The sequence below is a fragment of the Lissotriton vulgaris genome, chromosome 7, assembly GCF_964263255.1.
Source record: "Lissotriton vulgaris chromosome 7, aLisVul1.2, whole genome shotgun sequence".
NCBI lineage: Eukaryota > Metazoa > Chordata > Amphibia > Caudata > Salamandridae > Lissotriton > Lissotriton vulgaris.
Genome location: NC_141695.1, coordinates 176921486 through 176947516, shown reverse-complemented (window position 1 = coordinate 176947516; position 26031 = coordinate 176921486). Strand labels below are relative to the sequence as shown.

General features: G+C 44.5%; 1 protein-coding gene across 3 annotated transcripts in view; it reads right to left on the bottom strand.

Moving 5' to 3' along the window:
- LOC147701130 (sialic acid-binding Ig-like lectin 8) overlaps positions 1-26031 on the bottom strand; it is a 264297-nt gene that overhangs the window by 103849 nt on the left and 134417 nt on the right. For all 3 annotated transcript variants that reach the window (XM_086929900.1, XM_086929899.1, XM_086929901.1), the window contains exon 3: positions 12984-13289. In XM_086929900.1, coding sequence (XP_086786026.1) covers positions 12984-13289 — 306 coding nt within the window. The remainder of the gene's footprint in view (positions 1-12983; positions 13290-26031) is intronic.

Here is a 26031-nt window from a genome sequence, read left to right as displayed (position 1 = left end):
CCCACTAATAAACAGTTGATATCCAGACTTTACAAGATGATTAAAGATGAAAGCATAAATGAATCGGATGGGAGTTGGGAAAGATGGAATGATTGCCTACCCGACCCGATCTTAGAGGCGGATTGGAAATATGTATGTGAATTGAAGGGGACTCTCAGTATGAATGGGAATATACGTATCGTATATTTTAAATATATACATCAGGTGTACTACACTCCTGCACGATTGCACAGGATTGGGCTGCGTGAGTCTGGTAACTGTATGTGTTGCGGACAGGGGAAAGCAGAATTTTTGCATCTAGTCTGGGGATGTAGACGGGTGTATGAGTTTTTGGAAGCTGTCGTTAGAAATTTAAAGAACATGGTGACTGTGGAGCTTCAGTGCACTCTGCTTGTCTATTTGCTTTGCTGCGTACCACACATTAAGGAACGGAGCGGGAGATTCGTGCGACTGGCCTTGCTAATGGCTGCAAGGCGGGTGGCGATTGTGTGGGGGGGCAGGTGTCGACCGAAAGTTGAACATTGGTTAAAATACCTGTAGGGAAAACCTGGAAACATATGCGGAAGAATTGCCAACAATCTCGAGGCCAAGAAACATTTGGGAGCCACTGCGTTTATTTTTATTGAATAGAGCGACTGATGCTGAGTAATGTTGCGGGGAGATGGGGGGGGGGCGTTCTGAATGGTGACCGGAAGAGGATGCACTATCCCAACATGTCTGTGTAACTCAGGACTATATCATGTGTAAGGATGTGGTTTATTTCTTTTTTTTTCTCTTCTCCTCTTTTTTGTTCTCCCCCCTTTTTTGTTTAGGTTGAATGTTTGTTTTTGATATTGTTCGTCCTCTTCTCAGAAACATAGAGACACTGAAATATTTAAACTTTTGGTATACATTTGAGTATTTGTCATATATTCAATGTGATTTTGTTCAAGGGGATGTTATATAATATCATTGTTTGTCTTTTTTTGGGAAAAAAAATGTAGGGGGGCCTTTCTGGCCCCCGCCAATCCGGGGACCGCCACATCCCAAGGGCACTATAGGGCCGGGCCAGTGGTGGTGATTGTTCCGCCATCGTAATGAGTCCCTGAATTTTTTAGATATGCGTTACCACAAGAGTAATGAGGTACTACTCTTTCACAACCAACCATCCAGATATCATAATATTTCTAAGCTAAATTTCTTTAAAAATTCTTTCAAATGTCAAGATCAATTAAAAGAACTCATGGTAAAGTGAAGGCATAGTTAGCTTTGGTTATAATACCTCAATATATTTCAAGAAAATACTTAGAAATTCACCAAAATTACACAGTTAAAGAGCAGTTTAATCGCAAAGAAAAGGAAAACAACTCTGAAATTCACAAGTTATGCTTAGTTCCACAATCCATAACTCGCACAACAACCATGGAAACCATAGCTTGTACACCAAACTAAATGCTTATACCTTCACAATTTGTTTTCAATAGGTATCAACACCTATAAGCAGAACATAATCAAATAAAATATTAATACTCAAACTAATAGTATTACAGTCATAATAATCTCATCCTAGTATTAAGTGTAATATATATGCAATCCATCTAATCTCTAAGATTATTTACAACTATTGCAATTGCATACCTGGTGAAATTCGCCTGCAGGAAATCCTCATTTTACTATGCACTTTGCCCCAGACTCAAAATTCAGTATAAATGCAGTTTGCAAAGCCACATTTGAAACTGTATTTAAAGTTGCACTCCCCACACAGATGTAGGTAACAAGTAAGTGTATTTAACATAAGTGCAAGCCCGGTTACAGGTCATATGCAACACCAAATGATATGCCCCTTTGTGTCTCCCAGCAACATCCCCAAGAGGAGCATGAATATTGTAGCTAAACTAGTCCTGAGAACACCTTTCTAATCTTGCAGATGACACTAATAATCCACAATCATCACACATTGTAGAGCACTGCAAGTCTCTCATGATCAAACTGTTACTATGAACTACATCACCTCACCTGGAAAAATCTAGATGTGTTGAGTCTCATGTCTCTGTTGTCCCTCACAGTTTGTATTCTTTTGGGACCATCTGCTCTCCAGCATTGGAGCCCATAGCTACCTAGGTAAAGTTCCGGTCATGGCAATGCAAATTGTACAGTACCTTGCTATTGGTCGAAATCTGCCATCTCATTTCAGATGTCATTGATTGACACGTGACTCAGTGTCAAAATTGTGCTCTTCATCTGAAGCTGCTCTTCTTGGCATCTAGCTCTTCTGGTGAGCTCCCACACCTTTCCTAGGCACATTGGATTCACAAGCAGGTTGAAAAGTGCCAGTTTGTCTCAGGAGGTGCCCCACCTTCAAGGCCATGGAGATATGGCACACAGTATTGTGCCAGAGAAAGTTTTCAGTATGGGGTCGAAATCTGTGGGATCTTCTTGCAGGAGTTTTGCTTACCCTACAACTTACAACCATTGCCTTGATGCCCACCTTGTACTCCCAAAGGTGTATACCAGACAAGACTAGAGTCACAATAGAGTGGCAAAGAATTCCACCTTGGACCTGGCAGTCTCCTCCTCTTCCTTTGAATCCTCTCTTCTCTTCCCTTCCTCAACCTCTATCCTCTCTCTCTTCTACCATCCTGCTCTATCATCCCTATCCTTTGGTTTTAATATCTCACTGTTCCTCTTCCTCCCCTCATCTCACCTCTCAGCTCTCCTCACCCTACAGAATTGCCAGACAACCTTTGACAATCTATTATTTCCCTCCCCCTTGTATCTCCTACCTACAATCCTATTCCCCTTATCCACATGCACCATATCTCATTAGCACCAATTAGATAGATTCACTGCATGCCTCTCTCTGAATTTACAATCCTCCCCACTTGATTCTGCAATCCCTTCTTATCAGTTCACCTTTGCAACACCATCTCCTTTTCCTATTCTGTCAGTTCACACATTTCTTTCCATTCTGACCTCCCCCTTAGCGTCCCGATCCACCATAATTTTGAGTCAGCTTCTTTTTTTCAATATCCTCTTCTCATCAGTTCCATAATGTCTGACCCACATCTTTTCCTTCATCTTTTCTTACTTGCTCCATCTGCTAATAAATCTTTTTCCTTTCTTACTGCCTCCACTAAACTCCTCTCAACTCATTCCACTCCCTTTGTATCACTTCTAACTCACAACATCCAGTCCTCCCTTTCCTTTCAAGCTCTGTTAACCCACCACTTTCCTTCCCATCTTGAACCCCCACCTTAGTCCCTCATTCTGCCAATCTGCTCCTTCCATGCATCCACTTATCCAACGAATGTATGTATGTACAAGGTACTTCTTTAGCAAAGCCTAGCCAAAAGGCAGCAGAGCACTGTACATTGTGAAAGACATGCATAAAAGCCAAGAATAATAGTAGAGGAAGCAGGGTTGTGGAAGTTTAACATTGTGATGTAGCATTATTTAAAGAAATTAGTTTTTAACTCCTAAATAGGCGCAATGGTGGCCGGCACTGATCGGGGTGGCCCGACGGAGTGGCAGGGAGACAGCCGGCCAAATATTCACGTGCACGTAAGGAGTGAAAAACACTGCTCCCCTCTCCTGTCCCTTCTACAGAGAAGCCTGCCCACTTCCCAAATCTGCTGTGCCAACAACAAGAAAAAATTAAATGATAATAACATTGAGTTATTATCATTTTATGTTTTCTTACACTGCTGAATAGCAGTGGCGCGACAATACTCCGCCTGAGCGGAGGACCCGCCACTGAATAGGAGCAGTGCTGGGGCAATCCTAATGGATACGGGAAAGTGGTTCCAGATTTTGGTTTCAATGATGGTGAAGGATGGCTGTCTTGTTTTTGAGACTTCTTATCCTGCAGTCTGATGGTGTTCTGGCAGTGGGTGTGCTGTTCATGATGGTTTGCAAATGATTCCGCTGGTTTTGAAGATAGTGCAAGCAAGGTAACGGAAACCAATGGAGTTCCATCAGGATTGTGGTGATGTGATCATATTTCATCAGGCTATGGATGAGGCATGCTGCACTGTGTAGGATGCTCTTAATGGATGCCAGTTTGAAGCCAGGAAGTCCATGAAGTAAGTCATTACCACTATCCAAATTCAAGAGTATGAAGGCTTGAATAGAAGTTCTGAGTTCGCTTTCTGGAAGTAACCCCTCGATTTTCTTTAGAAGAGACCACTGGTACCATGCCATCTTTTTCTTGACAATGCGTTCAGTGAGGGTGAGATTGATGTTCATAGTGAATCCACATGACTTGGCATTCAGTGAAAGTTGGGGGTTCAAAACAATCAAAGTTCATATCATTCAGCCAGGTTTGTAATGTATCTTGTTTTTTGTCCTTTGCAAATATCAGGAACTCTGTCTTTGTTAGGTAGAGCTTCAGGTAGACGCTGGACATCCATTTCTGAATGATGTGCTGGCAGTGCTTGAAGTGTTGGGTGTCTGAAGAAGAGGATAATTTCAAGTAGAGATGAGTGTCATTGGCATATTGGTGAATCTTGAAGCTGTTGTTTGTGACTAGGTGACCAAGCAACTCCATCTAAAGCTTGAAGATGAAAGGAGACAGTGTGGAGCCTGGGGGACTCCACAGGTGAAAGAGATCTTTTATACCCTAGAGGTAGCCTTGTGAAAAAAGTGGTATCAGTTGGAAAGGTAAGAGGAAAACCAGTCGGACATTGCTAGTGAATCCAATTTGGGATTCTCAGGTTTGTATTACAGTGGTATGGTCGATTGCGTTGAAGGCAGCAGAGAGGTCGACCAATATCAGTAGGCAGGGTTCATCATCATCTGCTGTGAATAGAGCATTGTCTACAATGTTCAAGGTATCGCTCTCAGTGAAGCAGCGTGGTCTGAAGCCAGACTGGTAGCCTGCAGGAGATGGTAAACATTGCCATTATCTTGGTTTTGAGCATAGACTGTGTTTTCAATGATCATGCCCCGGAATAGTAGGTGATGATGGACTGGTAGCTGCTGAGGTCATCAGGGTCTAGATAGAGTGAGTGATAGTATCTGATCTGTCTTGAGAGCTTCTGAGAAAATCCTTAACTTCCAGTCCCCCTGCCTTCACATTCATTACCTCATCTCTCTCACCCACCAGCAACCATCCCCAACATCTCACCTCCCCATAAACTCCCCCAACTCACCACCATACATCTCAGCAACAAGGCCAACATCACCTATATATACACCCAATATTTGGAATCAAAAGGAACTAACTAAACCATCCCACTATCTCAAGATGTATGCCATTAAACAATCTCATGTCTCTCCTCATCTTAGCTTTCACCTTACTCTCAAAATACCCTTCCAGTCTTTTTTTTAAACACATTTTTATTGAGAGTTTGCACAGCCCCTCGCACACTGAGGTCAACTGCACAATCGAATGGTTCATTTTAAATCTGCAATCCACACAGTCTTTTAAAATCAAATGTTACAACAAAATAAACTCACCTTTCCCTCCCCAGCCCTCCCCCAACCCTATCCCAACACCCCCCCGATCCCACCCAGCCCGAGTGCACGACAGCGAGTTCCAAATTCTCCAATGATAACTACATATCAGTAGCGTGTGTGTACCTCCTCCTCAACATCTCTTATCACAACTCCTGGTCCATTTCCCTTTCCACTGGGGGTTCCAACCAAAGGCCCCGATATTCCGCCCACCTCTTCCATATCTTGTAATGCTTTCGCGGGCACCCACGGGCCTCAAATATTGGCAGTTCCAGCCCCATACAGACGTCAAGGCCCTTCTTCCACACCAAAACTGAGGGAGGGCGGGGGTCCTTCCATGCCTGCGCTATGTCCCTTTTGGCCAGGGTGAGAGCCAACAGCAGGAGATGTCTCTGATAAATGTTACCCCCACCCCTTCCAAAACGTGCAGCAACCCAAGTTGTGGTGTACGAGGGAGTTCCCATCCTAGCACCTCATCCAGACAATTCCACATTCCCATCTAGAATCTAAGAAGCATACCACAGCTCCACACCGTATGAATCATCGTCCCCACCTCTACCCCGCACCTAAGACAGTCCGGTGATGCTATGAGGCCAGCCCGCCACAGTCTTTCTCTTGTGAAGTAGACCCTATGCAGGTATTTAAATTGGATCAGTCGCAGCCGTATTGCTATGGCTGCACCCCTCGGGCCTCCAGCGCCTCTCTCCAATCGTCCTCCTACAGAGCCCCCACATCGCGCTCCCAGGACTCCCGAAGTTTCTGAAGAGGTGGCGAGCAGTATATAACTAACGTTCGGTATATACAGGATATCTTCTTGTCTCCTATGTCTCCCATGAAGACTTTGGCCTCCAGTGGGCTGAGCTCTGGCAAGGAATCCAGATCTGCGATACTCGGTGAAATGGCATGGCGGAACTGCAGGTACCGAAAAAACTGGGAGTTGGGCATACCATACTCCCCGCGCAGATCCTGAAAGGATTTGAGCGTCGTACCAGACATCACATCTCCCAGGGACGAGATGCCTATGGCATCCCATCCTCCAAACCCTTGGAGGGACGCAAGAGCCGGTAAACGCCCATTGCTCCACAGCGGGGTCTCTCGCGTCAGTCTGTCCCACCAACCCATACGACGCAGAGCCTGCCTCCAGACATGAAACACTACCTGAGTGACCGGCGGTAGTCCCCTCCGCAGCCGTGCCGCATAGAGGATTGTGTGCAGCGTGTTAGAGCCCATGAGGTGTCTCTCCAGGGTGTATGCCGGATGTCCCCTATCCCCGTACCACCATTCATACCCTTCACTCTTACCCCGACAGTAAGGGCCTGATTTAGAGTTTGGTGGGTACAGAACTCTGTTGCAAACACAACTGTGTACACTGCCTGCCAAACTCTCGGTCCATCTTATTCATTTAGAGATTGGAAGATCTTAAGTATTCTGTCGAGGCAAACCCTGTTGGCTCCAATGATGGAATACTTTATACAATATGTCGACGAAGTAGGGGTCATCAGAGGAAGGCTATTACACTCTTCTCCCTATTCATGGCAGGCAGTGTAAAGACTTTTTTACGTGTCCATTACCACCAGGAAAAACCTGTCGATAAAGGACAGGAAAATAAACTATAATGACTCCTATACATTGGTATGGGGTAATTAGTTTTCTGCTTTTTAGACTCAAACTCCTGGTTTGAGAGTTTGTTTCTGAAAAATAAAATATTTGAAACATTTTGTGGATAGTCATGAAAACTGATGACCCGGATCCATTACCCTTTCAGTACATTGAAAGGAACTGCCATGATGGTGGTTCCTTTCAATATACAGAGATGACATATACAGAGATTACCACTAGGCTGGTGATCATCTCAAAATTTGGCAATGGAGTACCTTCAGGAGGTTGGAGGTAATGTCCTCTGCCATCCTACCAGACACTACTTAACCCATCAAAACATAAATCAGACCCTAAATATCATGTCTATCACTAGTCACCTTCCTTATCTGACAACCACTTGTTCACTATTTCACTTACTGCCTCCCATTTACAGACCCCCCCAGGATATTGCGGCATAGATTTGCAAATTTAGCAGCACGAAAATGAAAATTTAGCTGCATAAAAATGGAAATTTAGCAGCACAAAAATTGAAATTTAGTAGCAATATTGCAGCACTTTATTTTACTCGTAATCATTCCTTTTCAGCCATAAATCAATGTAAACTAATTTAACAGGGAATTCTACTGTGAAACTGGCATGTTTGAAGAGTCTGTGGCTCTACAGAAGCACAGCTCCACTCTGTATCGCTTGAGATGGGGCCTTATTTCTCCCTGGGGTGTTCTAGGACCCATGTAGGCACCCCTGCCGGGGCACTGCTGCCTCCTGGACCGTCCATTGTTTTTAAAACTGTAATTTCTATCACCCTTTTTAACATTAAAAATATATGAAGTCTCCGCTACCCACTAAGAGTGTGTGTTCTTCAACAAATAACAGTTTCTCCTGCACACTCAATGGTTAATTTACAAATGGATAATTTAGGATTTCTCTTTATGGTTCTAACCACCTCTTCCCCCACTAACTGAAGACTGTCCCGACTGGGTATATGGTGCCTCAAAGCACTTTCACTTATACTATTTGCCTTTTGCTTTGAGCTGCTTCCAGGAGGGTGGTGTCTGTATGCCTTTTATCATTTAATCATTAATTTAAATATTTGTATTATATAGCACTGAGCCTGTAGTCTGTGGACCAGTATAGAGAAGTTAGTAACAAGGAAGCATGGCTGCGTTGACTAGCAGATTTGACGTGTGGTTGATAGTATCAAAATAAAAATTGCATTTGTTTAAAAAGATTCAGGAAAGGAGCACACTTTACATGGAATGTGTCTGTACCGTTGGTAACCTCGACAGCACCCAAAAAACGAATTGGCGCCAGATGTGGGATGCTGTTATTGGCTGACTGTGTGAAGGTTGTTTGTCTGCTTTGTAAATTGAGTGGCAAGGACATGAATTGGAAACATTGGGCATGTTTATTTGCCTGTTTTTGTGTGGTCTTTGGGGAACAACTGTTGCTAGTTTTATTATCCTCGTGTTGTTTGCGCATTAGGAGCTATTAATTTACTTTGCCCTCACTGAACAGCCTTACCATCAGCTCAGCTAATAATTGGACAATTAACATCGAACACCTTCAAACAGGATGTTAACCACGGTTAACATTCTGAGCAGCGGGCATTATAACAAATAGTAGTGAAAGGCTCCATTGCTCATGTCAGTTTTTCTGAGTTTTCTGAAGAGCAGGTGATGTGACGGAATTTGACTCCCTGTTGATGACGGATCGCTGACCACTCTCTGACCCACAGACATGGACAGAAGCCCAAATTGACAAAACATTTCTTCAGGTCAATCAGCCGTCTCCTAATCCTGCTTTCTGGCAAGGCAAGCATTTACTGAGCCACGACGATAAAAGCAGTGTTACACGAAGAATAAAATCAACAAAAGGCAGTACAGCATGGAGCGTGCTCACCAGGCACGCCTCACTGACTCAGCCCACCTGCACTTGTACACTTATTAAGCAACCTACCCCTAGACATTAGTGCCAAGAAATGCCCGGGCGGCAGGAAACTGATAACATCCTGCCAAAGACTGAGCCGACCGACACTCTCTCTGAGCCTCTGGCGTCATGATGAGATTAAATGTATTGTTCACGTGAGACTGACCTAAGCGAGGCGCCAGTAGCTGCATTTGCACATCAAAGCGCATATGCTAAAGGATTGCATCTTGGTCAGGAGGAAGCATGTATGCGACGGCTGGACGGCGGCACGTAGTGACGTGCGCGCTAACAGCCAATAAAAGGCCATAGTTTGTTTTGATGACACTTTTTTATAATTATCGCGGCAATTATTGTAAATATAGCAGCCATCGCGCTAGTCAGCAGATTTCGCGATTTTTTCGTGATCACGAAAAGGTGGAGGGTCTGCATTTAGCTCAACCATACCTAACCTACTAACTTCCTGCCTAACTGAATATCACTTCCATGCCTTTCCATTATTCCTTTTTCTCACCCTTCATTCGTATCGCCCTTACCATACCTATCTCACTTAGGGGCTGATTAGGATTGCGGTGAATCCGCATCCTCCGGGCTGGCGGAAGCCACCGCCGGCCCGGAGGATGCGGATTCACCGCTGCGGTGCCATCAAAGACCCCCTGCCAGATTAGGTTGGCTGGGGGGTCATCGGCGGACGGGAAGACCGTCCGCCGCATTTCCGCCGCGGTCGCCTTCCGACCGTGGCGAAAAAGCTCTAATATGGTGGCGGTGTCTATCAGACACGCCAGCCATATTAGGATGGGGCATAAAACATGCTTTTGCGCGGCGGCTTTTTCGCCGTGGAAAAGCATGTGGTCTTTCGTGTTTGGGGGCCCGTTGCGAGCCCCCAGGGTGTTGGAGGGTGGGGGGTGCACATGGGGGGTACCTATGGTACCCCCCTGCTTTGGCATGCACAGGGTGGCAGGCACCACGCGGCGCCTGCCAAGTTGTGCATTCCAAGGCTACCCTTGCATATTTGACATTGCGGTGGGTGCTGCTTAAAGCAGCACCCGCCACAATGTAAAATATACGGGATGTGACCGCCAGGGTGGCGGTCACATCCTAATTTGCACGGAGGGACCGCCACTGCCCCTGTGGACGGTCCCTCCACCTCGGGGGTGGCGGACGGACGCAGGTCCGTCCGCCATCCTAATAGGTGCCATAGTACCTGCTAACTCTCTGACTCCCCTCACCTCACACCAACACTTCACCTTCACACCATACCCTTGCCAACCATTTAACTTCCTACTTTGCCTCAAATCTCTCATGCCTCCCTCCCATATTCTCATTCCTCAAAAGAGACCTCATATCCCATATAAATATAAGCCACCCAATCCACAACGACTCCCACGCTTTCTTCTCCCACATCTTCTACCTCTTGTCCACGTGCACTACACCATTTGCACACTTTATTCCCAATCCATCTCCTAACTCTCACATACATCTCCCCACCTCAAATCTTTAACCACTTCCTCCTTTGCAACCCACTAATTTGTTCAAATCAATGTCACTTTAGTCACTCAAGACTTCCTCACATTACCTGTTCATTCCCATTCACTCCCACCAGTCACATCACTGTAAATCAGAACACATGCTAGCATTTACATAATATTTTAGCACTTCCAAAATATAGCCTCTCTATCCTGGCAGTATACACCTGTTAAAATTGTAGTAATTTGAGTACAACATAATAAATAGGAACTAATGACCGTGGTCGATTCTTAGCAGTTGAGAAGATATTCACATCACTCCATGAACCTCATTTCCTATGTTTTTTCATACAATACATTTCCTTTATGTAAACCACATGACTTACTGCATACAACAATTCCTCTGAAAGTCCTTCTGCATGTCCAAAAAGTGAACTAAAGAATGGGTGAGAGGGTCATTTTCTTGTACCCGGTACCTTCTTTGAAGTAGGAGAAATTTCTAGCAAATTCCATTTGAAGTGCTTAAAGTTTCCTGAGTCCCCTGGCTCCACAATGGCTGCAGGGACAATGCAATGGTGAAAAGTCCTTCGTGTGAAGGCAAAACATAGCCTACTCCGTTGCAAGTGAGGCTGTGCCCAGCTCCACCCTCATTTCGCCAGTTGATGGCCCATTCAGGCACACCTAGTTCCTCAATTGTATCACTGTTAAGGAGAAATTAGCAAAGTCCATCTAACCAACTACATCCAGCCATGTGACCTAGGTTAGGCTACAGGCACTAAATGGCTAAGGACAGGAAAATGTCAACTTTCTCAGAGTGCCAAATTGACAAACTTCCAATTTAAAATCAGATTTTACCATTAAAGAGGATTTTAACCACAGTTTCATAGATAGTAAACATGAAATCCTCACCTTTCCAAATACAAAATGTATCATACCCAATGTTATCCTGTGGGACAGGTAGGCCTCGAAGTAGTGACAGACGAATTTAGGAGATTTTCACTACCAGTGATGTGTAGCTCCTACAAATCCGTAGGACCTGTTTGTTTGTTGGACACCATAAACTAAGGGCTTGGTGCCTAGACTGATTCCATACACCCCCACAGGATTGTTGGCCTGAAGACCAGCTAGGTCACAGTGCCACCAAAAGCCCCCCTAACTTTACCAGGGAGGGAATGGTTTCTTTCAACCACTGAACATGACAACCCTTACGCCTCAGGGATCGTGGAAACAGATCAATTCCTTTTGCTCAGTTACTCTTGCTTACTTATTCTCAGAGAAATATACAAAGAATACACAGTGGAACATTTTCAATATTTATTGAACAAACAAATTCTTGTATAGAAGGTTTGTCCTGCGACAATCAATAGACAGAAGCAGATGAAAGTGATTACGCGCATCAAAAGCATAAATAGTAGATATAGATCTGCCATCATGCTAGAATAGTGTATATATGCTGGCATATAAACAAGGCAGTTATCTGGCATACTCCTACTATGCAAAACGCTACTCTGAGTGTACCTATCGTGTGTGTAGGTGTGAGGCCAAGAATGCCCCCAAGGGACGAGCAAACCCCATTACCTGCTGATAGAGAATGTAGGAGCCCGTCTTGGTCATGAACTGGACACCCATCACGGAGATTTCAGCTTAAGTGCTTACTCTAATAATTTCTTAGGATGCTATTTATTTATAAGACAAAGCATTTAATTTCAATACACCCTGTCCAATGGGGTACTTAAGGCCTACTGTAGGGGTGACTTATATACAATAAAAGGGTGTTAAAGGCCCGGCTAGATGGGTTATATAGCCAAGTTGAATTTGTAGTTTAAAACTGCAGTCAGGCTGCAATGGCAGGCCTGGGACAAATTCTAAGAGGCTACTTAAGTGGGGGGCACACTAAGTACTGCAGACCCACTAGTGGCATTTAATTAACAGACCCTGGGTCTACAAGAGGTGTACAAATAAAATAAATATACCAATCAGGTGTAAACTCATTTTACCATGCTAAGGGGTGTGAGGACAAGCACTTTAACAATGGTTAGCAGTGGTAAAGTGCAGAGTCCCAAGGGCAACAAAAATACGTAGACCTCTGAACCGAGAACAGAAAATGTGGCAAAAAAAAGACAGGAGTGGTGGAGGTATGTTTGAGAATAGCATTTTGTGTAATGTGAATAGTACTACAGTAGTAGTACTAAAACATACTACAAAGTGCAGCCCTCACGTATTAATACACAATAAAAAAAATAATCTATGTTTTTCTCAAATGTTATGAATTTAATGTTGTCACTATATAAAAACGTCTTAATAAAGGGTGCATTTTATTTATTGTTTCTGAGAATGATAGGTCTTGCTTTCATTTTCATTTCACCCCAAAACTATGTAAATTTATGTTTCAGTACTTTTATTGGCTGAATTTATCATGCTTTGTGCAACACATTTTCAAACAATAGCTTAATTGGAAGAAAAATAATTACCCCCTCCCCTCGCCCCCTAGAATGCATTACAATGTAAAACTGACATAGGATAGAGATTTTATTCCTCCTAATTGGATAAATCTATACTTACATTCTACTTTCAATGAGGAAATGGTTGTCCTGGATATGTTCACCGTGGGAAAATGTGCTGTACACTTCAGAGATATGTTATTGTGCTTCCTGGTAACGTTGAAGGTAAGTCTGGACATGTGGGCTTTGGAGCCCCCAGTTTGATTAACAATATAATTATGTTGTTTATATTCAGGTTTTGAGTCCGTGTTCCAGGTGATGATGGGGGGCGTGCCCGAGCATCTTCCAGGAGCCCTGCAGAACACATTCACCTCTTTACCTTCGGTCATATTTTGAAGGCCAAACATATCTGGTTTGTCTTGAAGGTCTAATGGACAGAGGTTAATTGATTAACAATTCGTTTTTTTAAAAACATAAGTAATTGCTGTTGGAAACAAGTATTGAGAATTACAATGTGATTATCTGTTTACACTGTAAATGATTGGTATGCTAATTATGAAATAATTGTATGTACAATTGTGTTACTAGTTACTAAGGAAGATGAGTAGTGTATTTGTTCTGTGTACAGTTATTGATTGGTATTACTAGTTCCCACTCTCCTCAATATCTATATGTATGATGTAACAGTAGTGTGACACCTTAATGTTAGTGAAAGAGCAAAGCCAGTTCTGGAGACTAAGGAGAGCCTATGGTGAATGCTGTAGAAGTTCCTGTTGACGTTTTTATGTTTGCCTTGTTGAGCCCTATCAGACTTTTCTGTTTTCATTCTGTGCCTAGTTTCAGTTTCATATAAAGTGTGAAGTTTTCAAGACACGTGTAGATGTGTTGACATCATGTCCACTTACTTTGTAAGCTGGCGTGATTTTATTGTTTTTAGCTATGGATGCAAATCAATTCAAGATAAATCAAGATGACACATTTTTTGCCATGATTGTTTAGTCTTGCTGAAGCACTAGTGTCCTCAGATTATGCATTTGTTTTCACAGTATAAAATAAAATTGGCAATCAGATATAAAAACTCTGGTATCAAATCACAGTCAGAGAGGTACTTTACTCTAGGGCTATTATTGCAGAGGTCATGCCTGTTTGCAGTGCCAACCAGCCTCAGTCAGAGGTTACACTATGTACAGTGAGAAGAATAGCCTTGGATAATAGCCTTGGGCCGATCGCCATTTAGTCCAAAGCCCAAAACAAGCTGAGATGTGTTGCCACAGTTGCCGTGTGGATCATTGCCTATTCTAGCTTGTCAAACTGCCAATGGAAGTCTCCAGCCTCCTCTATTCTGTCAGAGCCTTTTGTTTTGCCAAACCACTCATAAGAAGGTCCCTCATGTCCCCTTGCCCACTGTCCACATTGTTTGAGATGAAGTAATGGCATTTTCATTTTCGCCCATGTGGTCATGGGAATTGAATGTGCCCTGCCATTGAGAGAGGTGGTATTGGGAAGTTTGGAAGTTTGTATCCTCCTGAACAAAGGGCGAATGGAGCTATGGCATAATTTGATATATAAAACAATTGGAACAAGGTCTAAAAGAGCCCCCTTCTTCCCCCCCTCCCTCCGGCTCCGATGAATAGCAGTGTGGAGTGGTGTGGAATATTCCATACACCGCGTCCCCCCACCCCATTATGCACTTCGAGTAATGGTACTGCTCGCGGTGACATCACTTAGAATGTCACCGCAACCAGGATTCCAAGGCGAGCGCCGCGGACGAGTGAATGCAGGCTGTCACCTGTTGTGACAGTGAGCTGTGGCTGAGGTTGTTGTGTCTTAAACTTCGGACCTAATAAAGACACTTGTTTACCTCCTACGCTGTGTCCTCCATCCTTGGGGTAAACACTACACTGGCGACGAGGGTGGGATACGACGACGACCTCAACACGCGAACCGCAGGAAAGGAAAAAGAACATCACAACGTGATGGGTGTGACTTTGAAGTAAAGAGGAATACCTTCAAGAAACTTGAGTCATCTGCGGGACGGGAAACTACATAAGCAGGAAAAGGTCAAACCGGCAGAGAAGAGAACAGCGGTGAATGACGGTAAAACTAAGCAAAAAAATATCTGTGCCAACGCGACAGCCGTGTAAGTGCGGTGGCAAGTGGACTCGGTGAAGAAGGAGTCTTTGGCAGTGTGGAGTGGGGCAGGAAAAGGACACGGGGAAAAATTAGACCGGCGGTGAATGACTTTAAGGAAAGAGAAATAAAGACTACCTGTGCAGACCGTCGATAGCGAAAAAATTAGCGCATTTGGGAAAGCATAGTCACTGCAGTCTAGAGCAGCGATGTTCAGCGTGTCAAAATGTGCCTCCTAGTTGTTTACCTATGGCCAGCATGGGAAGTTTGAGCTCCGATTTAACTGACTGAGCAACTTGGCTACGGAGTGCCTATCATCGAAGCGCCTAATTGCCTGCTGTTGTTAAGGAAGACTGAAGCGCTTGGAGCGTCTGTCCCTGAAGCGCTTAAGTGCTGTTGTTGCGGATTGTAAGGCTGTGGGAAGCTTCGGTCCGTTGTCTGTACACCCTTTCATCGGAAGCGCTCATCAGAGAAGCGCCCCTGAGGCAACAGGAGAGCGTTCCTTCCCACGCTAGTATCTGTGGTTACCGCAGCATGAGACAGCTGAAGTGTCCTGTGTTCCCAGCCCAGCTATTAGTCAATTGCCCTACACTGTGACTGAATCCGTGTTATCCTCGGCGCGAGTGAGTTGAAGTGTCAAGTGTTCCCAGCATCAGCTGTTAGTCTTCTGCTGTACTTTTTACAGTGCACCCTGTTGGCAACCGGTGAGCGGGACTTGTGTTACTCACCCCGGACCCTGGAGGAGAGGATCGATGCATGGGTTTCTGCCTGAGTATCTCTGTGGTGTTTCGTGGGAAGGTGGGCTGGCAAGTGAAAACAACAGCGCTTTCTCAAGTACATCTCCTCACTAGGAGAGCTGACTTTGGCGCCACAGTGCCACCTAGTGGACAGAGAAAATTTTTGAATGTTTTTCTTTCACCATTCTCATCCACCAATTAATGCTTGATGATTAATCTTGTTCATAGGGTGATGTGTGCAGGGATCTAATTCTACTCCTTTTGTGTTCCTTGAGGGAGTATTTTGCTGGAATCCAACGCTATTCCGTTGTGCATCAAGGGCACATAATTACATTGCCCAGGGCAGACTCCCAAATACAGTATCTAAGATGCAGAGTGTGACACCTCCACCTTTCTTTCAGTCTAACCCTGGGGAGCCTGCAATACATTGGAAAAAGTGGAAAAAGGTGTTTTTGAATTATGCAACGGTATGCAGCCCAAACCTAGGATTAGAAAGGTAAGTAGCCTTACTGTAATACTACCTAGGAGCAGAGGGGGAAGAGGTGTTGGAACACCTCCCAGATCTAGGTGCGCAGGAAGCGAGAGGGTTGAATGAGTTAGAAATTAGCCTTAAGAAATTAGATTTACACTTCCTTCCTAAGACCAGCACCATAATGGAAAGGTACCATTTCGGGAAGAGAGTGCAGAAGGATGGGGAATCAGTAGAAGATGTTGTGTCCGATCTAAGAAAACTGGCAGCGACATGCAAGTTTGGGGGTGCATGCGAAGAGAGAATAAGGGACCAGTTTGTGTTAGGGTGCAGGACAGAACGCGTACGGGAAGAGTTGTGGCTGAAAGATGACCCGCCCCTGAGGGAGGTCCTAATAGTTGCAAAACAAGTAGAACACATGTTGCAGTGCGTGAGCGAGATAAAGCAGGACAGTGGTGGGAAAGGAAGCGAAGACAAAATCAAAGTAAGCGAGGTCATGACTGAATGTGAAGGGGTGTCAGAAGTCAAGGGCCAGAAGATAGTACATAAACGGCAGAAGGAGAATAAGACAGGGTGGTCGTTCAAAGGTACCTGCTATAGATGCGGAAAGAAAGGACACATGGCTAACGATAAGGAGTGCCCAGCACTCAAATTCACGTGCAACAAGTGCGGGAGGAAGGGCCATTTTAGGCAGTACTGCAGGAGCGGTCAGAGGTTTAGCAAGCAGAGCAAAGACAGGACAAACACAGTGTGTGATGAGATAGTGTTGCAAGTAGGTGGAGATCAGGTCAGCAACCCCAAAGACACCATAAAAGTAAAAGGCACTGAAGTAGAAGCATTTTTTGATTCGTGTTCAAGAATAGCGATCATCAGCGCTAAGGAATTTTCACGGGTGTCCAGGGGGAAGATTAGATTGAACAGGATGGATGTAAGGCCTGGGGGCTATGCAGGTCGTCCCATCTCCATGAAAGGTTACTTCTGGAACACAGTAGAGCACAAGGATAGGGCAACTGTGTCAAAAATCTATGTATCCACAGTGGGTGACAACATCTTGGGCTGGCAGGCACAGAAGGAATTAGGAGTCTATCTAAATCCCAACAAAGATCCTAAAATCCTAATACAGGAAGTGCAAGAAACGAGGGAGGATATTGTCACAGAGTTCAAGGAAATTTTCAGAGAAGAACTAGGATGCTTGAAGAATTACTGCCACAAGATCAAACTAAAGGAAAACGCGACACCTGTTGTAGCAAAAGTAAGGAAACTACCGATAGCAATCCAGGAAGCAGTGAAGATTGAACTGGAAAAGCTGTGCAAAGCAGGAGTCATTGAACCGGTGGAGGCCATGGAATGGTTGGTGCCAATTGTAGCAGCTCAGAAAAAAGATGGGTCGGTTCGTTTGTGGATTGACCTCAGGTCCCTTAACAAAGAGGTCGGTCTGCAGATTCCCTCTTCCCAACATCACTCAAATGATGAGTATGCTAGAAGGCGCAAAAGTATTCTCAACACTTGATCTCACCTCGGCCTATTTCCAGATCAAACTACATTAGGAGTCTCAGGAGCTCACGGCGTTCGTGACGCCCATGGGTGCATTCAAGTTTAAGAGGATGCCCTTCGGTTTAGTATCGGCCGCAGCAGTGTTCCAACGACTCATGTGCAACATTTTGAGAGAGATCCCAGGTGTAATGTGCTACCAGGATGATGTGCTGGTATTCGCAAAAGAAAATGAAGAACACAACAAGAGGTTGAGACAAGTGCTAGCTAGGTTTAGGTCACAAGGTCTGACGTTGAGAAGAGAAAAGTGCAAGTTTGGCTGCAAGGAACTGGATTTTTTGGGGTACAAAGTGACAGCAGAAGGAATCCGTCCGAAAGCAGAACTAGAAAACACCATAACAAATTTGATGCCACCGAAGAGCAAAGACGAAATAAAGTCATTCATGGGAATGCTGGAATTCTACAGCAAATTTGTGCAGAACTTCGCTGGAAGGACGTTTGCAATACGCCAATTGCTAAAAAAGGATACAACGTTCAGCTGGAGTGAGGAGTGTCAAAAAGAGTTTGAGGACATGAAGAAAGCACTCGCAGAGGCTCCCAACCTCAAGTCATTCATACCTAATCGGGTGACCGTAGTCGCCACTGACGCAAGTGCTAAAGGGTTAGGAGCGGTCCTCAATCAGGTAGGAGCAAGTGGGGAAGAAACAATAGCATTCACGGCGAGATCACTACAGAAGTCAGAGAACAACTATTCTGTGATCGAAAAAGAGGCCCTGGCGGTGTTCTGGGCCGTGAGCAAATTCAGGGACTTCATATGGGGAACGAGGTTCATTCTTTGGACGGACCACAAACCATTGGTAGAGGTGTTCGGTAAGAAGGGCCTTGATGCGATCTCTAGCAGGATCAGGTGGTGGGTTGTAGGTCTCCAAGAGTACACGTTCAAGGTCGAATATATCCCTGGAACCAGGAATCTTGCAGCAGACTGCCTGTCGCGCTTAGTGACGGAGAGTGATGGAGAGAAGACAGAAGGAATAGACGAGGAAGAGAAGGAGGATTACCAAACTGAAAACGTATGCGCGATAATCCAGAGAACCATAGTTAAAGGACCATGGAAAGAAGAGCTCAGGACAGACGAGACCATCCTCAAAGTGTGTAGGAGAGTACAAAGAAAGTGGAGACATGAAGGTAAACGGGACGAAGCCCTACGGCCGTTCTGGATTGTCAAAGACAAATTGTCAGTGATCGATGATTGTTTGTTCAGAGGAACAAGGCTGGTCCTGCCCACAGCGGTGAGAGAGGATCTAGTGGATATAGCTCATGACGGTCACCTGGGCATCACCAAGACCAAACAAAGGCTAAGAGAAGACTACTGGTGGCCACGCATGGACCATGCAATCGAGAGAAAAGTTAGAGACTGTGTCCCGTGCAGTGTTAGCAACAAAGTGTTGAGACAACAGACGCCGCCCATGGTGTGTAGGCCAACCCCGTCAGGGCCGTGGGAGGAGGTGGCGTTAGACATTGTAAGCCCACTGACGGGAGAGGTGCGCACACCCTACATCTTGGTGCTTATGGATCTATACTCAAGGTGGCCGGAGCTGAAGATCGTAAGTGAAATCACGACAAAGACTGTCATTGAGTTCCTTCAAGAACTGTTCATCAGAGATCGGCTACCAAGCAGTCTACTCACAGACAATGGGGTTCAACTGTGCTCAAAAGAAATGATAGACTTCCTCGAAGAGCGGGGGATCAAACACAAAAGCTGCGCCCTGTACCACCCCGAGACCAACGGAATGGTCGAGAGGTTCAACAAGACTCTCAAGGAGAGTATCCAGTTGGCAAAAACCCGTGGCCTGAATTGGAAGGAAGAAGTGTGAAAACGGTTGGAAGCTTATAGGCTCACGCCACACCAGACGACGGGCGTCACCCCGTTTGAGTTGCTCCAAGCGAGGGTACCGAACACAAAACTATCACCAGGTTGGATGGGGTGGCACAAGGGATGGTCCGACCACTCCAAGGAATCAAGGGGGCTAGGGAGACAGAGCATAGCCATGGCAGAGAGGAAAGAAAGGTTTGATAGACTGCACTCCACCCAAGAGGCTGGGTTCAAAGTTGGGGATGACTTTTAAAATCAGAACACCCACTGGCAAGGCAAAAGGGTCAGAATACAGCAGGAAAACAAAGATAGTAAAATTGTTCAGAAATGCTGTAAAAACCCAGGAAGGGAAGATCTGGAACCTGGGAAGAGTTGTGAGGTATTGTCCTCCTAAGCAAGACAGCAGTGTGGAGGGAGGGAGTGTAAACAAATCTTGGGTGGCCAAGGAACACCCTCCCAGGGTACACGGGATGATCCCTCACCCGGTTAGCAGAACAAGCCGGAGAGTGACTAGGCCACCAAGACATTTGGAGCAATATGTGATAATGTAACTTTTTGCTGCATGTTTTGTTCTTTTGGTGTCCTTTTGTTCGTAGGGAAGGGGGATGCGTGGTATTTTACACACAGCGCGTTCCCCCCCCCTCCATTATGCACTTTGAGTAATGGTACTGCTCGCAGTGACATCAATTAAAATGTCACCGCAACCAGAAGTGAATGCGGGCTGTCACCTGTTGTGACAGCGAGCTGTGGCTGAGGTTGTTGTGTCTTAAACTTCGGACCTAATAAAGACACTTGTTTACCCCCTACGCTGTGTCCTCCATCCTTGGGGTAAACACTACAAGTAGGAACTGCAATAGTGATCTGTGCTCCAGAAAGAAAGAAATTCATTATAAAGTGTTATGAACATGAGACAGAAATGCATATCCTTGGGTACTAGGGTGCTCTATACACTAGAAATCTACTAGAGAATAGACTTCCACAATATCACCCCAGTAGCACTTTGTTGGATGCATTAAAATTGTCTATGGGATACCCAAAATAGAGACAACTGCAATGTTGTAGTCTTCGTCTGCCCTACCAAATTTAAGATGACATATGTTAGAAATACTAACCCTCATTAGTTGTACAAAAAGAATAGTAATTTTATTTATGTCAGCATCCTGTTTCTTGTGTCTTTTTGCTGCATGTGTCTGTAAACTATTCGGAATGAATCCAATTATAAAACTCCACCCTTCGCATCCTTAGCGTCCCCTAATAAATCCAAGGATTTTCCTTTGACAATGTTAACTCCTCCATAGTGTAATTATCTGCATGCGAGTACTCGTGCACTGTGATGCTTTCGTGAGTCCTGATCGATGTCCTTCTTTGACTAACGCAGAAGGGCGCGAACACACGAGCAGGATACTAACACTTTACAACACCGGGACAGAAGTAAAACTGGCAGTAAGGATTGTTTGTATTGTATTACAAGAAGCTAGAAAGCCCTGAAGAAATTGTGGGTTAATCCTGGCACGACGAAACACGTGTTGGCTAAAAGGAGAAAGAAACTAAAGGAAACAACAAATCTTAATAGCATTTTTTGAATAACCTGTAAGTTGTGAGTTTTCTTATAACAGTGTGTGCTCCGGGACATGGTTCAATTTGAGTAGGGTTCATTGTTTTGATCCCATGGGGACGGTCTGGGGCGATTCCCTCCTCCTTCAGAGCACCACAATATTATACTAGCAGGTATACACTGACACGCCATAGGTGACCGCCAAATCATTCACCCGTCTTGCATTCACCCCTGATGATATTGTCCGTGATTCTGTGCTGTTGCTCTCTCACAAGAGTCTTATGCATTTTTTACTGGTGACAAGAAAGCAATTAACTGACTAGACTACAGTCAAGTAGGTCTCACTGAACTACACGTCTAGAGTGATATGTAGCTTGACTATCTATAGAACCTCAACTAATGTAATATACAGAACTTGGGCCAAGATGTAGGTATATCTGATTACTGACTCTAGAATACCGAATTTTACAGATTCGGTATTCTAGATTCGGTAAATCAGATGTAGGTAAAAAATCGGTAATTTTTACTGAATCTGTATGATTCGGTAATTACCGAATCGGTATTTACCGATTCAGTAATTGCCATTAATTCCTATGGGCCACAGGCCCGTAGGAATCAATGTCAATTACCGAATCGGTAAATACCGATTCGGTAAAATTACCGATTTTGCAAGGGGAACAGGGTGTCACTTTGACACCCTGTTGCACCCCTGAATTTGGCTTGTGTGCCATGTGACACACATACATGCCCTTAGGGCACGTACACTGGAATTCGTTATTTACCATGCAATTGTATTACATGGTAAATAACGAATTGGTAATGGCTTGTGGCACTGTTTGAAGTGTCACCTACATCTGTATTTACCGATTCGGTAAATTTACCGATTCGGTATTTTACAGAATCGGTAAATTTACCGAATCTGTAAATTTACCGATTCTGTAAAATTTAAAGCCCCTACATGTCATTCTCCAAATACCGGTCGGTAACGTCCGAAATTGACCGTTACCGACCGGAATTTGGCGACCTACATCGGGCCCCTGGTCTAAGAATACTCTGCTCCATGAACGTCCTCTGAGAAGATTTCAATGAGTTCTCTATCTCCTACACTTCAGTTTTGTAATTTTATTACTGTGTATTTTAATTCCCTTTGCCAATGTTAAGTGCAAAGAGGCCCTGTGTATAAAAGCTTGAAACTATGTAAAGTGCTCTGATATGCATTGTTTCTAATTTGTGCCCTATAAAACCACAAATAATTAAATAAAAGCTGGAAAATTCCTCAATTACACTGCTCGTTAAGAAATCCACTAAAAGCAGCACAGAATGCCAGCTCTTGGCTGAATGCTGGATCCCTTTATTTATGTCGTTGGAAGCCACGACCTTCTCTTGACCTTGAATGTACCAGGTTCCATAAGGACCCCCATCACCTTCCATTGTGTTCCCAGAAGTGAACTCGCAGGGAATAAGAGTACACAGGCCTTCTTGAACTGTGACATTCTTGGGCACAATGACTTTATGTTCTCCAGGGGCACAAAGGACATCTGCAGAGACAAAATATTGTTACTAAGAAAGGCAACAGGTGAGAGAAATGGACAGAAGGGAGTTGGGCAGCACACAGAAAAGATAGTTGCAAAAACGCCATCCGATGCTTACATGCACACTGAAATTCTACAGTACAAATGTTGTTTGTGGTGGGGCATCCTTAGAATAATTGCCCTCCGTTCTTGTCCCCAACACCCAACAGGACTTTTTAAAATACCTCTCTTTTAGAAGTACTTCATTAGAAACCATTGAAGCCACAAGTTTCCTCAATCCCTTCTCCCAATCTCAAGCAGTGGTTATTTCCCACCCTTGCACCAGGACCTCTGCGCAAGATTTTCTGATTCTCAAGACTACTTGTATTCACGATTTCAATTCACCTTGGCGGAAAGAATTGTGGGGCATATTACCAAGCAATAGCGATAATTATCGCGATTGCTTGGTTAGAGACAAAAATTTACCGCTGAGCTGCGGCGATTTGTACCGCAAATAAACCTTGGTATTACCACTATCGCAAATGCGATAAAAATCGCCGCAATGCATGAATATCGCTGAAAAGTCAGCGATATTCATGCATTACCGAGCCAATGCTCTTAGACAAGTTATCCACCTCCCATTGGATAACATGGCTAAGAACTGCTCAGGGCAGGTGTTAGCTTTTGGAGATATTCGCGCTTAGCGCGAATATCTCCAAAAGTTGGTAATAGGAGATAGAGATGTTAGCGACTGTTTTCAGTCGCTAACATCTTGGCACGCCCACTTTGCATGTCATTAGTGATAAATATCACTGACATGCAAAGAGGGGCCCAAGATGGTCGCTATCTCCTACTAGCTGTTGCTAACTGGTGTTAGCGACAGCTAGGTAATAGGGAGATAATTTTATCTCCGCTTTCTTGGCTTTTAAAGCCAAAAAAGCGGAGATAAACCCCCTTGATAATATGCCCCTGTATTAGGAGATTAAAGCTTTTTGATTCGCAAAGTGTGAATACATGTTCTTCCGGTGATGGAGAACAGGCCTTCTGGAGGGGTATTCCCAAACCTTTCCATGGCCCATTTTCAAATGGGGAAAGTTTGAGTTTTACTCTTCTGAATATCAGCAGTAAATTTCTTTTCAGGGTAGAAATCGAAAGGGGACACTGACAACATTGGTAGGAGTTCAAAGAAACTGTTGCTCAGTGAGAATAAAACACACGTTCCAAAGAGAAATTGCACTAGTGTTATACATTATCACATAGGTGACTCTACATTATGAATATTTAGTCATCAGAAATGTCTGTGGGTGTCGTGACTCAGCAGCTGTGTTACTGGGGGCGTGGCAGATGCTGCAATCATCCAAGCTTCCGGGGCAGAGTTCAGAAAGACAATGGACAATAACAAGGCATGTTAAAGGGTTTTTTCTATTCTTCAAAGACTAGTCTGTAAAGACATTCAAATGCCAGGGATAATGTAAACTTGGCAATCAGTGTGCTATGAGTTATTCATCAAGCAGTTCTATGAGACCTTTGTCCAGCAAGGGACCAGGTTCTGTAACTTGCTTTGTCCATGAGACAGTCACACGATGATGCTGTTGGAAAGCATGCTCAATATAACAATGCTCACTGCATTTTTTCGCTGCTTTGATAAAGTGTACAGATATTTCAAAACATCTGTCCTGCTTTGTAACTGGAAATGATCGACATTTCCTCTTAATTGTAAAGTGTGACGTGAACACCGCTATTTGATATAGTGTTTGATATGGTAGCTTTTCGAGCAACCACAGTTGCAGTATATATAATTTATGCATTCCTAAGCTATGATATTATACATATCTATAAGTTACTGACTTATATAAGTCCTATTCTTGTTTCCCTCTGTTTGAGGGTATGTAATCTGCACCAGGCACGTGGCTACCGTATGTCATACTTGCTTGGAGCCTGTCTCTGCTCCTCCCAGCCGCTTGGCTGACAAAGTTTATACAGTGTACTCTACTAAAAAGGCACCTTTTGTGGTGTGCTTCGTCTGAGTGGGTTTCTTGTTTTTCTAACACGAAGAGTTGCTGTGACTGTATGAGTTTTAGAAAACTGTTTTCTGCAATTGCAAACATAGTTTACGAGTATCTTTTGGATTTTAATATTCAAGGAATTTGAATGGATATTATAGGGATTTAGGGCCAGATGTAGGTAATTCCTATTTACCGACTCTTAAATACCGAATTTTACTGATTCGGTATTTAAGAGTTGGTAAATAGGAAGGGGGCAGATGTAGGTAATTCAAATTTTAGAATTACCGAATCGGTATGATTCGGTATTTACCGATTCGGTAAATACCGAATCGGTATTGCCCATTGATTCCTATGGGCCATGAAGCCCAAATACCGAATCCTGCAAGGGTGCAGAAGGGGGTGTCACTTTGATACCCTCTAGCACCCCAAGTACAGGCTTGTGTGACATGTGGCACACATACATGCCCTAATTGGATTGGGTGGTAAAATACCGAATCCTGAAGGCCTGTAGCACTGTAAACAGCGCTACCTACATCTGGGTTTTACCGAATCGGTAAAATTACCGATTCGGTATTTTACAGAATCAGTAAATTTACCGATTCTGTAAATTTACTGATTCTGTAAAAAAATTGCCCCTACATCTCAAAAACCAATTACCGGTCGGCAACGGCGGGCAGATCGCCCCGCCAGGCCGGCGGTAGCCACCGCCGGCCTGGCATGGGCAATCCGCCTACCATCCGTGCCGGAATGACCCCTCGCCACATTAGCATGGCTGGGGGTTCTGCGGCAGACAGAAAGACCGTCAGCCGCTTTTCCGCCCCAGTCGCCTTGCAACCGGGGCGGAAAAGGGTTTATATGATGGCGGTATCTATCAGACACCGCCAGCCATATTTGGATGGGCATTTACTAATGCCTTTCTGTGGTGGCATCGGCTTGCGGAGTCTACTTTGGGGGCCCGTTGCGGGCCCCCAAGGACTCCGGGGGAGTGGGGGTGCACATGGCGGGTACCCATGGTACCCCCCTGCATTTTAACGGACAACATGGCAAGCACCATGCGGTACCTGTCACGTTGTGTTTTGAAATGCACAGCATGTATTTTTAACATTGCGGCGGGCGTTGCATTCAGCACTGCCTGCCGCAATGTTAAAAATACAGGATGCGCCCGCCACTGTGGCCGGCGCATCCTAATTACCCCCCACGGGGCCCCCGCCCTTATGGTGGGTGGTCCCTTACCACGATGGGATGGTGGGCGGGCAAAGTCCACCCGCCATACTAATTGGGGCTTTAGTGTCTTTACTGTACTTTATCTTAAAAAGTTACAAAACATTAAACACAGTGAACAGGGGCAAGCAAAGCAAGGTAAGACCTTTATTTAACTGGCTTTAGAGAGAAACGAG